Source organism: Portunus trituberculatus, chromosome 21, assembly GCF_017591435.1.
Source record: "Portunus trituberculatus isolate SZX2019 chromosome 21, ASM1759143v1, whole genome shotgun sequence".
NCBI lineage: Eukaryota > Metazoa > Arthropoda > Malacostraca > Decapoda > Portunidae > Portunus > Portunus trituberculatus.
The window spans coordinates 5,354,788-5,369,987 of record NC_059275.1 but is presented as its reverse complement, the minus strand read 5'-3'; the positions used below and the strand labels follow the sequence as shown (position 1 = coordinate 5,369,987).

General features: G+C 38.7%; 1 protein-coding gene and 1 long non-coding RNA gene across 2 annotated transcripts in view; both read left to right on the top strand.

Annotated features, from left to right (window-relative positions):
* The window catches only part of LOC123507270, a 56,607-nt gene extending 42,932 nt beyond the window's left edge, over positions 1 to 13,675 (top strand). The window contains 6 exon segments of the mRNA XM_045260043.1: positions 7,395 to 7,524; positions 7,527 to 7,552; positions 8,062 to 8,212; positions 8,730 to 9,154; positions 9,346 to 12,029; positions 13,539 to 13,675. Coding sequence (XP_045115978.1) covers positions 7,395 to 7,524; positions 7,527 to 7,552; positions 8,062 to 8,212; positions 8,730 to 9,154; positions 9,346 to 11,994 — 3,381 coding nt within the window. The 3' untranslated portion in view covers positions 11,995 to 12,029; positions 13,539 to 13,675.
* On the top strand, positions 509 to 3,382 carry LOC123507155. The gene is made up of 2 exons (XR_006675607.1): positions 509 to 1,368; positions 2,174 to 3,382. It is a non-coding gene; the product is annotated as an uncharacterized LOC123507155 (long non-coding RNA).
* Positions 13,676 to 15,200: the final 1,525 nt, after the last annotated feature.

The following is a 15,200-nucleotide window of genomic DNA, read 5'->3' as shown; positions in this document are numbered from 1 at the left end:
AGTAAATATGTCATGCTGTAATTGTTTACAAAACTTTGAAATGCTTGTAGTTTAAATGAAAAGTAGTGTTGCTGTGAATGACTAAATTGCATAAGAAAATTATCTGACAAGGGAGTTACGAAATGCTTCCTTATCAGACGTGAGACTATGGATGAAAGTTACTACTTCCTGGTGGAGCTAGGCTTTGATTTTCTCAGTGACAGCTTCAGGAAGATATTACACAGTGTTTACATTTTAAACAAATGTGCTTAGTCAGTTTGTGTAATATTTTGTCTAAAAGAGACCAGTGTTGTTTGCGCTTAGTGTCTTTATGTGATTGTTGGTGGCTAAACTTTTGAAAAAACAAAAGCGTTAGTATCAAAAGCGACAAAAGTGATATCAGATAAAGTGACTTGTGTGGTTTGAGATTCAGTATCCATTTATATAAGACAGTGTTTTGAAGTATTCATATTTTTATTAGTAAGAAATATATGACAAGTTGCCCTTAGATGTGCACTGTTGTGAAACGTGAACAATGTGTAATGGATGTGTGTCAAAAATCTTAGTGCTGGGAATGACCTTGAGGAAGGCTGTAGGTATGAGAAGAGTGGAAATTCATGATCGCACTGAAGTATATGACATGAAGATAAAGAGACTGGCTATAGGATTCAAGTGCAGAGCTGTAAAAAAGAGGAAGGTGGCATATTCTGAAATGATATTGACATGCACAGATAACAAGTGAAGACATTGTTTCAGTAAGATGCTCAGTATAAATGTAGGGACAAAGTGAGAGCAAGAAACCTCTTTTAATGTTAGGAAGAAGAACAAAGCAGCATACCAGACAGCAGTTTAAGATACGGATTATGATGTGAGAGGAATGAAGGAGTTTTCATAGAGGATTCCTTGACAAATTTTACCATGATCATCTTTCAGTAATACTAAAGACTCAAAGATCATTAACGTATGCCTAATTTTTTTAATGCTGTCATCCTTTTTTCATCCTATCACATACCTGTGCTATGTAGTGACAATTTTCAGTTTTCTTCACCCACACCTTGGTTTTTCATTCCACCATCACTTTCGTTTACCTCCTTAGTGAATCTAACTGGCAGGATATGAGTTCTGGTCTCATGATAACTTATCACTGTGAGAGCATACCATGAGTGATAAAAATGTGCAGGCCTCTTGGCTCCCTTGCCCTCCCAATGGCCTTTTTAGTCAACTACTGATAAGGAGAGATAACACTAGATCAGAGTGGGTGGTCTGATCTTTGGTGCAGCCCAGGGTAGAACAGGCAGTGGAAGCTCAGTCCTCATGGTGGCAGGCTGTGAAGTTTGTGTTCCCTAGTTGTCCAGAAATAGCCAAGGTTGGAAGGTGTCACACTATCAGGTGAGCTGTGTTGATAGAGAGCTTTGTTTGAGGTGCACAGTGGTTATTGTTATCTTCATTAAAAGGGTAGAGCGGTGAGAGGGAGAAAAAAAAGAGTGCAGCAGCAGTAGTGGTTTTTATAGGGTATTAGTAATTTGTTCATAGTGTAATATGCTGAACTATACCTCCAGAGAAATAATGACAGCTTCAGATTTTGGTACTGTGTGTGGCAAAGATGTGTATAATGATTAGGGAACCAGTGTCCCAAAGTAATGGTGATAAGTGAGGCTTGAGTAAGTAAGAAGATAAGAAATGTTGAAAAGCAATATTACACAAGTGCATGCACACACACACAGGATAGTGTAGTGGTTAGAACACTTGGTCCACAACTGAGAATACTGGGTTTGAGTCCTGGTTATGGCAAAAGAAATGGGCAAGCTTGTTAGTGTGTAACCTCTGTTCTCCTACCAGCAAGTAGGTATGAGATGTAAACCAAGGGATTGTAATTGCAACCTCGTTGTCTCAATGTATGTTGTGAGAGTGGTCTCGGTCTTACCCAAAGATCAGTCTCTATGAGCTGTTGAACTTGCTGAGTGAGCAACAGATGATCGTAGATAATACACATGCAGTCATATTGACAATTGAATGCATTGCATATAGTGTAGCTTAGTAACTTTTCCATCCACAGCATTATGAAATCATATAAATTAGTTATTCTTAATATGGGTGTTGAAGGCATAACTTGAGTTATTAAGCATATGAGAGAGAGGGGGGGAGGGGTAGGACTGTTCATTCCCTAATTTCTCTTCACATTTTTTTCCTACAGTATTAAGAGACCTCGTACCTTTGATGAGCACATTATTCTTCTGCGGTGAACAAAATATGTAATGTGAGAACGTTATGATTCATTTTGGAAGGTGGTGAAGGAAATAGGCTAATAAACATTTTCTTCCTGACTAGTATCATTCATGGGGCTTCTTCACAGGAATCCTCCGAAAATTCCAATGGGTGAAACTAGTCAGGAAGAAAATGTTCCTTTACCAGCCCATGTTTCCTTAACCACCTTCCACAAAATATGTAATCTTAAACCATAATTTTAGTGTCTGAAAAGTGTGCTACTCATTGCCAAGGCATTCTTTACCTATGATTCCACTTAGGTTGCAGCGACACTGTGCGTGATTTGTTGAGAGGATAGGGGGATGCTTAGTGGGTAGAGGTGAGCAAGGCTGTGTCCTCATCAAAAGATGGAAACTCACTATGCAATAGTCATTGCACAGTATATGTGCTGATCATGATCACATCTATCAGTGCAATCATTGTCACTTTAAAAATTCTCAAGAAAATTGCTTTTAAGAATGTGTTTCTAAAATTAGATGATCTGGATGTTAACATATCTTGCTGGATTCATGACTTTACCAGTGATGAATTCAACAACATGTATTGTCAAGCTTGCATGTATAACTTAGAGTTATCTATGCTAACCTATAGGATAGTCTAATCCTTTCATACTGAGTTATCTATGCTAACCTATAGGATAGTCTGATCCTTTCATACTGCTCATGCTTTCTACTAGTGTAAGTGCAGGTCACCTGGCGTCTCACAACCTATTGAGCTGTTTTAATCAACATCTGAGTTTACATAGTGGCAAGGATAGCAGGTAAGCTTGGAGGGAACCTATTATGCATGTCTGTCAGATATGTGTTTATTTTGGCCTTTAACCTGCTAGACATCCCACTAGCCTTTATCCTCCTAGCAAATTGCATGCAATGTGGCCACACCCTTATGCTTGCTATCAAGATTTTAGACTTCAGCTTGCCTGTTATTAAAGAAAGGATATTCCATGGTAACTTTATAGTCTCCTCTGGCCTTCACATTGTTTTTGTGGATGTAGTCTTAGCCTTGTACTAATGTAAATTTTGTATTTAATTTTTATCACCATTGTAATATGGTTGCCCTAGCATGACACATGGCCTAGTAGTCAGCATGTCTGTACTAGTTAACTATGTGGAATAATAAATCTAACTCTATATGGTTATGCTTTGTATTACTAACCAAATAAATCAATCCCTTGCATTTTGTGCCTGAAACTTGGTTGCTAGTATATCATTATTAACAAAAGTTGATGCAGCACTACTTATAAGAAGTGGTTTGATTTTATTCTCCATTTTGGACAGCTGAATCATTTGATTTCAAACCACAAGTATTATTATTTTAAATGTTATATTTAATTTTCTTGTAATGCCATTGCTGGTAGTAAATTGGTGACGTAGATCCATAAGTCAGAAACCTTTTTCAAAACTTCTCAATCTTTTCTGATGGTTATCAGTTAGTGTGTGTGTGTGTATGTGTGTGTGTGTGTGTGTGTTTGTGTTTGTTTGTTTGTTTACCTAGTTGTATATTACAGGGTTCGAGGGGGATTCCTAGTGTCCTGTCTCCATATCTACTTTTATCCAGCTTTTCCTTAAATTTATGCACACTTTCTGCTATTACAATCTCTTTGCTCGATCTGTTCCAGATGTCCACCGTTCTATGTGGAAAACTAAACTTTTTAATGTTCCTCAAACATTAACTTTTCATGATCTTAGGGTGTCCTCTTGTCTTTCTATCTCCATCTTCCATCAGTGATACCAGGTCTTGTCTGTAATCTTTTCCATATGGTTTACTATCTTATATATCATTATTAGATCTCTCTCCATCTATTTTTCAAATTTGGTAGTCCCATTCTTTCTTCATAAGTAAGGTCCTTCATCTCTGGCACCATCTTTGTAGTTGTCCTTTAATTTTTCTTTCTAATTTCTTGATAACCTTTTGTAAATGTGCAGACCACACTACTGCTGCATATTTAAGTCTGGGTCTTATCATGGTGGTTATGTTTTTTTTTTTTTTTTTTTTTTTTTTTTCATATACTCGAATCCATGTAATAAAGTGCCACCATGATATTTGTTAGTGTCTTATATGTTGAGTAAATATCCCATTTATGTGTCCTTCTGGGATCAGGGTGTCTTGTATAACCACTCCTAGGTCTTTCTCTTCCTTCCTCGTTATTAAAATCTCTCCTCCCATTTTGTATTCCCACGTGGGTCTTTCATTACTTTTACCTATTTCCATCACATGACATTTCTTAGCATTAAATTTCAGTGTGTGTGTGTGTGTGTTCATTTGGCGGAGGTGCATTGGCATGGATACCTTCACAGTAGGTGTCAATCTGGTATGCAGCTTGATAAACATGTCAGGAGAGTGATGAATGGGTGTATTAGAGCAGCAAGTCTGTTCAGGATAAGGTGCTGCTGCAGGTTTGAACAGTGTATTCAGCTGTATGTTGTGTTTACTTCAGGTTGTAAAGTAAACTATCATATAAATCATAGTCAACTAATCATTTTTAGCAACGTATATAATATTGTTATGGATTGTGTACATTCTTTATATATCAGGATTTAACTTATAATGCATTTATTATACCAGCTGTAAATCAAATACTGAGACTGTCATGATTTTTATATTCCCATGGGCTGAGAGATTACTGGTCTGTCTTCTTATCTGTGAGAAGTGCTGAAGTTGATAACCTGTTCTTCAGCAAGTGTTCTTAGACTTCCTTTTCACCCCTTCAACACTGGGACACCTTTTTACCTTGAGATTTATGTATGATTAGACCATTTCATTTACATTAGGAGGGATCTATGGACGTCAGAAGATTATTGGCCAGTCTTCACTATTTTAATCCTGACATAATTTTCTGAAGCTATATAAAATCACCAAATAGTAAGCAGAATGAATATGGAAAGGCATCATGGTACTCAAGGGGTTAATGAAGGAAGTGAGTTAGGCTCCTCTAGATACATTTACTCATAATTTCTTCCTCATGCCTTTCTCCCACCAGATACCTTTGCTCATAGCTTCTCACATTTCCTTCCTGTATCTATGTCTACAGCTCATATATCACTTCACTAACATCTCCTTTTGCTGTTTCTCCGGAGTGTCAGATTGGTGCCATGTACAAGTCTCATCCAGTTGTTTTTATCCTTCACATCTTCCTCTGACGTCCATCCTGTGCAATTTTATCATTATTCCAACCCTTGTTTTACTCTGCATCTTTACAGTCTTTTCCCCTCAACTGGTTTTTTTCATAGTCTTTATCAGTTCAGTTCATTTTACTAACTTCCATTGTAGTAAATAGTATTCTCAAAGTAGGCAAAATGAATGTTTTAAGAACACATGCCTTTTCCTTGACTTTTCAGTCATAATAGTTCTATTCCTGCTTATTTTCCTGTATTTAGTTTGTTACACTTCTTTCTTTCACATAACTTCAATTCTCTCTCTCTCTCTCTCTCTCTCTCTCTCTCTCTCTCTCTCTCTCTCTCTCTCTCTCTCTCTCTCTCTCTCTCTCTCAACTCTCCACTTAAGTTCCTCTTTCCTCACATCCTTTCCTCCCGAGCTGCTATCTGTGCCCCCTCCACTCTGAGCTTCCCACTTCACCTCATTCCTGGAAAAGATTGCAGAGACAGTTGAAAACATATCAGATAAGTCACCTGCCAGGCTGGTGAAGTATTGTCATTACTTTCATTACATCTACTGAAATGAGTGAGATTTTAAAAGTTGGATGAGTTGATGATTTGGAAGACTTTGTGATGTTTTGGTTATTTGATTCTTGATTGGTAATGACCAGGAAGGCCTAAATCAAATAGGAAAGTTGCCAGTTATGGTATGCATCAGGGAAGTGGACATGAGATTACACATATTAGATAGCATCATGATAAGATAACACAAGCTTACAACCTGTATACACAAAGGGTGACAAAAAATCTAAGAATGAATCCTTGGAAGTGTACCAGACATAGTAATACAATAATAACAGTTTTTGGTGGTGTCATATGCATGTACACAGTTTGTTGATGGGATGACAGAAAGGTGATGAAAGATATAACAATGGGCTCTGAAACACTCTGCACCAAAAGTAACGAAACAAGAACTTCTATAATTTGCAGTGATATTTTGTGCACGGTATGTTTTTAATTCTGTTGTTCAAGATAGTCTGGAAGGTTTAATCCCTTGACTACCATGATGCATTTCCATATTCATTCTCTTTATTATTTGGTGATTTTATACAGCTTCAGAAATTTATGTGGGGAATTATAGAATAGTGACGACTGTGTCCATTAATCTTTTGACCTCCATTGACCCTTGCTAATATCAATAAAATGGTCTAATGGTACAGAAATGTCTCCCAGTATTGAAGCAGTTAAAGTGAATGGTGGAATGCAGTCTTGAGGAAAGGAAGTCTTGTGATTTATCTTGTTTGATAAGACTTTTGTTCCTTTACTCTATAACCTCAAAGCTGCTCATATCTCATGCTCCACTGACTCCTTTGCTTCCTTTTTTCTTTTTTTTTTCTTTTGTTGGTTTATATGTCTTATATGTCTCTCTGTCATCATTTCTGTGTCATTTATGTTGATTGTAGTGAAATGTTACTACAACTAACGTCACATACGATGAAGTATTTATTAATCTCAATGTCTGCTGCTAATGATGGATAAATATCTTCATTAACTGCTGCATTTTGGTATTGTCTAATCTAGCAACCATAGGAATATATACGGCATTCACAACTTTTATCTGCAAATATGATAATGCAGTTAATTTAGCTGTGAGTACACAAAAGCAGTGAAATAAGATGAACTTTTCCAAATGATAACATAGCAATTAGAATCTCTCTCTCTCTCTCTCTCTCTCTCTCTCTCTCTCTCTCTCTCTCTCTCTCTCTCTCTCTCTCTCTCTCTCTCTCTCATAATAATGATAATCCCTTCCTTTAACATCATCTCTTGTGTCAGTGCCATTCCTCTTGTCATGGTGTCACATGATTGTAGTTGTCTGACATTTCTTTTTTCTTGCACTTAGCTTCTATACAGCATTATCTCATAGTTGATGAAAAAAAGAGCTGATTTGTAACGAGGAATACATATACTATTCTTTGAACTAATTATCTAATCAGAAATGTACTTAATGGTATTTTATCTACTTTTGAACTTTTGATTTGTTTGTTTTTCCAATAGGATATCAGGATTGCATTAGGAGGCAACCAAAACAGTACCACCAGCAAGATACAGAACCTAAGGGACATCCAAGGCAAGAGTGAGGTGGAAGGGGAAGCTTTGAGGTGGTGGACTCTTGCAAGGCTGTGGATTGGAAGGACGAACTGAAAGATATTCAGGTAGTAAAGCCTGAAGTACACTGTAGTCTTAGTTATCTTTTGATCATTATAAATTGTTAGTTTAGTGTGAATAATTTAGTTTCAGTCTTGTAATACCTGCATTCAGTGTATTAATGTACCTCTTATGGAAGTACTTAGTGCATATATATATATATATATATATATATATATATATATATATATATATATATATATATATATATATATATATATATATGTACAATTTAGTTTTTTGGGCCATGTTACAGCCTTCAATTTTGTTTGTATATACAAGACTTATCACTAATAGTAACAAAGAATATTGTGAAGTGTCATGAGAATGTTTCCATATATATGTAGCTATTATTCAAATAACTGTTTAAAATTGTGATATGTGGCATACATATGAGGAGCTTTACCTGACATAATTCAAAGTCTCATGAATCTCAATGTCAATAGTGGAAAAATACTGGCTGTAAATGAAGGCACAGAGAACTAGACTCTGATTTTGTCCCTTGCACTGTTGACAGGCGGCACGTGTGGAGCAGGAGGTGGCCCGGCTGCAGCGGACCATTGATGAGAAGCAGCGGCGTTGGGAAATATATGCCAGACATGCTCCGGGGCGGGGCATCTCCACTCTGTCTGACGGCTCCACTGAACACCTCCACCACCCACACTCTGGTTGGTCTGGGCAGGGAAGGGGGGGGCATTGTGTGAGAGGAGGAAGGAAAGGACCATATAAGATTCTTTTTGGTTTTTCAGTTTGTTATTAAGTTGAAAGAGCCAAAATGTTGAGTCGACTTGTCGTGTTCATTACAAATCTATTATATTATCCTTGTGACATTAAATAGAATTTATAGAAGTTTGGAAGCTTCAGTTCAGTCATATCTTAGGGAAGGTTTCTGTGAGTGTGCTTGTATATGCATGCAAGTGTACATGTGTTTGTGTATGCAATGGCATAGAGGTACATAACCAAAGTAATTGTTAAAGGACTTTTTTTTTATTAATCACTTCATAGAATTTTTATAGATTTCAGTCAAAGCTTGAAGAAAGAAGTTTAGATAGGTAACAGAGGAATGATCTTGACTTATTTATTAAAATCAGACACGAATTTGTATATGAGACATCACATTCTCTTGGTATAGGCAGAACATACTTGTCATGTAGTTCCTACCACTAACCTGAGCATCTGGGACAGAGGCGTACCTTGTGCCACCTCGACATGATCTATGGAGGACAGTGAGTGAAGACACCATCTCAGTGCCCCTGAGAGAGGTGGCCCCTCAGCAGCCCCTCCTTCGCCACACAAGCATGGACAGTCTCCGCCCCACCACCAAAGTCTCCAACATCCAGTCTCTTGCTCACCAGCCCCAGCAAAGCACTACTAGCATCAATTCAGTAGGCAGTAGTAGCATTGATGGGCAGCCACCTAACCACTCTACCTTGAGCCACTTGGGAAGGTCTTTGGATAGTGTTGGTGGAGACAGTGATCGAGAAGTCATGGACAGTGATGGCTCCCACCACACCCCAGACTCACCTGCTCTGCCCTCTGTCAAGAAGTTGGCCTCCAGGTTTGATACAGGTTCCCAGAAAGTGAACAACTTGGACAAGCTTGGCAAAAATGTGAGTTTGTTATACTTATGATGTGTTATTGCTGGGTGTCAATCAGATAGATTAATAGTTTATTTTTTGTATACCTTAATAGGATATGTGAATGGAATTTTTGCTTGATTTACCAATGCAGCAGCTTCTCATGAAGTTACACATCAAATCTCTTAACTCCTTCCTGCTTAACATTTTTGCTCCACAAACAGAATTCTCACTCCCACTCCGGCAAGAACATCCACAGCATTGGACGAGTTCCCCAGACTGACCGAGCCACATACACCAACAACTTCAACAAGCGCAATGAGAAGCCCTACGTCATGAAGGAGGTAAGGTCTCCGACCAAGGTATCGCCTCTCCCAGACCCTGACACATACAGCAGTGATAATTGGGAGTCTGATGACGCAGAGACAGTGACCAGCATGAGTTTGCCCCCAACTCCAGTCTCCCTCAGTAACAATTACAGCTATAGTACCTCTAGTCTCATTGACACAGACTCATCCCACTTTGACTCCAAGGACACAGATACACAAGCCCCCAGGACTTTCTTTGGGGTGACCCTCCGCAGGACAAACAGAAGTTCCCCTGTTCATGTGTATAGCAGAAAACGGGACTCCCTCTCAAGTGAGTCCTCCCATGCGGACCAGAAAGATATGAACTTCAGGCGGCTGTCAAGTACAAGTCTGGCAAGTGTGGAGCAAGTGCAGACGCCTTCCAGTGTGGGACAGCTGCAGACGCCCTCCAGTAGTGAAGAGGATGCACCTGCCACCCTGCGACAGTCCACGATCATCAAGGTGGATCAAAATCCACATTTCAGTTTTAGTGGTCATCAGAATTCCGTTCCTATCAGAAAGTTTACAAAATCCCAAAGCCTGGCAGATCTGTATCAACCTGAGGACCAGAGCCCTCCACCTTCTTACTCCAGACAGCAGCACAACTCGCCAAATATTATGGGTTATGCATTTGCACCAAAAGGGAAAAGAAGCATGTCTAACTTCTTGAGAGCATATACAAGGCAGAAGTCCCTTCATGATATTCATCAAATTGATGAAAAGGCTGAGGAAAATTTCAGCATTCAGGAAGCAGATGATGACTACATTCAGCAGAGGTTCTTAAATCAGAGAAAGGAGCCTGCATCACTGCCTACCACTCTCAGGAAAGCCAAGAGTGAAAAGATTCTTACAAGTATTGGTAATGATTCAAAGAACTTACTAGATTTAAATATCATTACAAGTAGTAAGAAACCACAACTCCCTAAGAGAATGTATGAACCATCAACCACAGATGACTCCATAAAGAAAGAAATCACTCATGAAAACATCAGCACAATCTCAACAACATCTAAAGACTCTGTCCAGGCCAGTGTTGCAGGAGTGACAACACCCAGCCAAGAGACAAAGCCTAGTGTTGTGGAAGTGACAACACCAAGTCAGGAGACAAAGGCCAATGTTACAGTAGTGACAACACCAAGTCAGGAGACAAAGGGTTGTGTTGAAGTAGTGACAACACCTAGCCAAGAGACAAATAGTGCTGATGAAAAGATTGCACATGTGAAGAAAAGTGTGCCAGAAGTGACTAGTCATTCTTCTGAAGGGACCGAGTATCCTTTAGAATCTCAAGAGAATGACGAACTTGTTGCTGCTACAATTGTCTATTGCTCTGGAGAAGATCCTTCTGAAATAGTTTTAAATGAGGCTCATGTTTCTGCATTCCAGGAGCACCTCAAGAAGGAGGTTCAGCATGTGTCAGAGGAGTCTTCCTCCAGTGATGGACAGGCATCAAGTGGAGGCAACACAATGCGTCGACACAAGAGTGTAGGAGATTTGCTGAAAGACTATTCTAATATAAAATCAATTGACAAGAAGAAACATTCTGCACCCATCATTCTTCCTCAGAAAAAAAACAATACTGATAGTACAGAACCTTACAAGACAATTATTGCAGTTGAACACAATCCTACACAAGCCCCCTCAAAGACTTCCCATGCTTCCCAAACTAAAACTTCAAGCCTCACCAGACCAAAGCCTAACCCTGCACCAATGCCTATGAAGAAAAGTTTGAGTCATTCCTACTTCAGGAATGTAAACAAAGAGACAGGGAACTCTCAGACAGTTATTAGTTTGTCTGATAAAAAATCATCTGATGATAGTAGTAACGATGTGTTCCATGCAAGCACCATCTATGTTGGTGGTAAAAGTGACTCTAATACAGATTATTCAACTAAAATTACTCTCAATGGCAGAGCTTCACCACCATTCAAAGAGGAAGTTACTGCTATGAATGACAAACATTTTATTGTACCAACAGAAACACAGCCTTTCACTTCTGTTGGGCAATATGGGTCTATGGTACCTAAGGATGCTAGGAAAGAAGAAAGGGATAAAGATACCAGTGATATGCCGGATTCAATGATAACAACAGTTGAAGTGAATGATACTTTCATCAAAATTAAAGGAAAGGAAACAAGTGACAGCTCCCATGTCAAAGTGGTAAATGTCACAAAGAAAGTTAATGATGTAGATGACTCAGCAGAGGAGCTTGAACAAGAAGATCCCAGGATCCTCAAGGAATTGATCATGATGGAGTCTCGTACGGGTAAAAGTGGCATTGGTACAAAAATTATAGCAAGAAAAGAAAAAATTAAGGATGCGTCTGTTCCCCTCAATTCCCCATTTTCTCCTCTAAGATCTCAGCCCAGGAAAAAGTCGTCCTCCTCTTTGTCTCCCAGTGAGGAGACTCCAACCAAGCTGACCAGCCAGGAGTCGCAGGATGAAGGTGTGGACTTACCCAGTGATACTGCTCCGTCAGCCAGTAGTCAGGACCCAGCAGGGCCTGAGGGGGACCAGCCCAGGGTATAGTGCTACAGATCCTCGTGCATGGTGCCCAGGATGAGGTACTGCACTTGAAGGTCACACTTGGCTATCTTTTTGACAGTTTCTCTCTGAAAATTCATACATTGTCAAATTCAACTATTTAGAATCCTTTTGTTTTTCTTAAAATGCAGAAAAAGAGGAGAGAAACTGTCATTAAAACTGTCTGGTGTTTCAAGCTCTCGTGGATTCCTGAAGCTGATTCTTCCACTGATGATTCTTTTAGCAAATCCTAAGCCATCCATGGAAGCTACTCTTGTTTGGGTGTGACTGCAAAGGTGTCCGGGAAGTGTTTTGTTTTCTTGTCTTGTGTGGTGCGACTGACTTTACATTGGGTGCTGCCTTGACTGTTTTGGACTGTTACTCGTCCTCTTGTTTCTTTACCTGTGTGGACTATTGCTAAGTTGCATCTGACTTTACTTGCTTTTTTGGGAACAACACTTGACTGACTTGTCAAATGAAAATTATGTACCAATATGTTTCTTATCTATTTTGAGCCTATATTTAATTTATGAAGATTTCATTTTTTCATTTGTTTCTTGTGCAGCCCATGCACTTTTTAAGTGTAAATTAATTTCATACTGTGTTTTCACATTTATAGAAATGCTATTCACTCTTCTTTGTTATAAAGCTTTTCTTGTTTGCTCACAGAAATAAATAACTTTAATTGCACTATTTCTATGGGGATTTTTTATTTATTTTAAAGAATTCTGACTGACAAATTATTAGCATGACTTTTTTTTCTTTTCTTTTCATCAACCATGCCTTCAAAATGACTGCAGTGACTGATCACAAAATCTATAGATAATACATTTATGCAGACAACACAGTTGGAATTACAGATTATTTAATAAACCATTTCACCTTTTAAGACAAAAGACATAGTCTAAAACTATTCAGATATAATATAAGTATACTCCACACACACACATACCAGCCTACCAAGGCTGACTGGCTGTCATTCAACTGCCTTGCTTACGTCAGATTTATTTTTTCACATGCAGCTTCTGTTTTTAAAAAATGGAGAGTGGTGTAGAAAGAAGTTTACACTGGAACTGTAAATATTGTAAGTTTTGTTTTTGTAATTCACTTTCCAGACAAACTGTGTTACTGATTTTGCATTAAAAGATTCCTTTTGTGAATATTGACCAAGATACTTAGTTTTTTATAAATGTATCTTCACTTTTGATTAATATTGATGATAATTATAATAGATGTAGTTATTGTCTCACTTTGCTTTATAGTTTGCTGTAGATCTACAATTATTATTACTTAGAAAATTGTTTTGCTTAATGTTTGTGTGTGTGTGTGTGTGTGTGTGTGTGTGTGTGTCAAGCAGGACAGCTTTGTTTGCATTCTTTGTTCCCAGTTATTCCCCCCTAGAAATATTATGATCTTTATTACTAAGTATATCCTTTGCCCATCAAGTAAATTGTCTTAGGTCCAGTACTTAACAATTCAGTTAGGATGTCTCAATGAGTACAGCAATATGCATCATCATTTGAGAAAGTCTAACTAACTTCATCCTGCAGGTACACAGCCTCACTGCCCGCAGCATGCCACTCCGTATTAGGGAAGGTCTGCGTGCTGGTCCTGCCTGTGTCACACTCCAGGGTCAGTCTTCCCCCAGCAGGGATGCCCCTTCCCCAGAACACCTTGGCATTCCCTGGGGACCTGCAGCCATTCCTGCACGCCCCACCCAAATACCTGGAGACACCAGCGATGACTCTTCTGCCCCCTCAGGCTCACCTCGTCGGGTGCCACGTAGGAGAAGTGGAGGTCGGCGGGAACACCCTGGTTGGTGTGCACGTCCAGAGTGTGGTTCTCTTACTGATCCTGCTTTACAGGTAGCCACAGACAGCTATTGCTGAATATCTCTGTCTCATATTTCTAAGAACTAACTTGCTAAACATTGTGGAGGAGTCTTCAGGAAAACATGTGAAAAAGTGGTAGTTTGTGTGGGTTTTAAAGAACTGCTGTGATAATGTGATGGAGATGGCCTTTGATGCTTTACATGCTGACACTTGAGCAGCCAGTGTTTGTTGTCTTAAGGTAAATGACGATCAAAGTAGTTGATCAGATAGTTAAGATGATGAAATGAAGACTGCCTTATTGTAGCTCTACAGTAGGCCCTTTTAAGTGTCGTGATACTGATGCCTTAGAGAGCTTTGGTGAGGTTAATATTGGCAAACTCCCAAGTACTACTTAAATGTGTGTACAAGTTTCCCTTGAAGGTGGGAATTATTACTGAATTAGACACTCCACCATAACTTTGTGGTGTAGAATTGTTGAAAACAAAGGTGCGTATATAGGTAATAATGACTAAAAGAAAAGTGATGGGGCCAAACTATACTCTTCTGTAATTAGATGCTAATGACTTTAAAATAACATTGTTCCTTATCATTGGCCAGTCATCATAATGTGTTCTGGTACCTGGTGCTCAGTAAGGTCCATGAAACATTAAGAGACTCTTATTGCCCTAAAGTTTGCAGATATAGTGATTAGTACATACAGCTTCGTGATGAAAATGTATGTTTTCACAAATGTGGGTATCTGTCTCAACTCTTGAGTTGAGTGACGGCAATCATTGGTGGTAGAGATTACTTGAAATGTCATCATAATTGAATTGGCAATATATCTGACTTGTTAATAGTGTATTGTATATGTATGTGTATTGAATATTGACTTCAAGTTGACCTTGTCAAAATTTTCTATAAAAAAAATTTTACAGCCACCCAAAACACTGGCAGTGCAGTGGCATAAAAAGTGAGTGAGGTTGCCATGTTCCCATTAGTATGTTGCTATCAACACTGAAAGCAAAACACCACATCTTTCATAAAAAAGAAAAAAGCTCTGCTGGTGTAAATTTTAAGAATTAAGTTAATCAAAGAAAATGTGTACTATACCAATCAAAGGATTGTTATCCAGCATACCAGATATATAATGGCTGGCTGTCTGATATTCAGACCACGTTTAGTTTCAGCCTTCTTGCTTGCTTCTTTCATGAGACTTTTTTTTCTTTAAAATAAATAAATTTTTTGTCTCAACAATGAAGCAGTCTTGGCCAAGACCCAGACCTGTATGGCAGTGCGCCACTCCAGCATACACACCTAATGGAGGCCTGCCCCCTCTTGTCATTATTAATGGTTGTCAGTTTTTGGAGTACATGCTATGTGACTTAATCATCTCTGTAA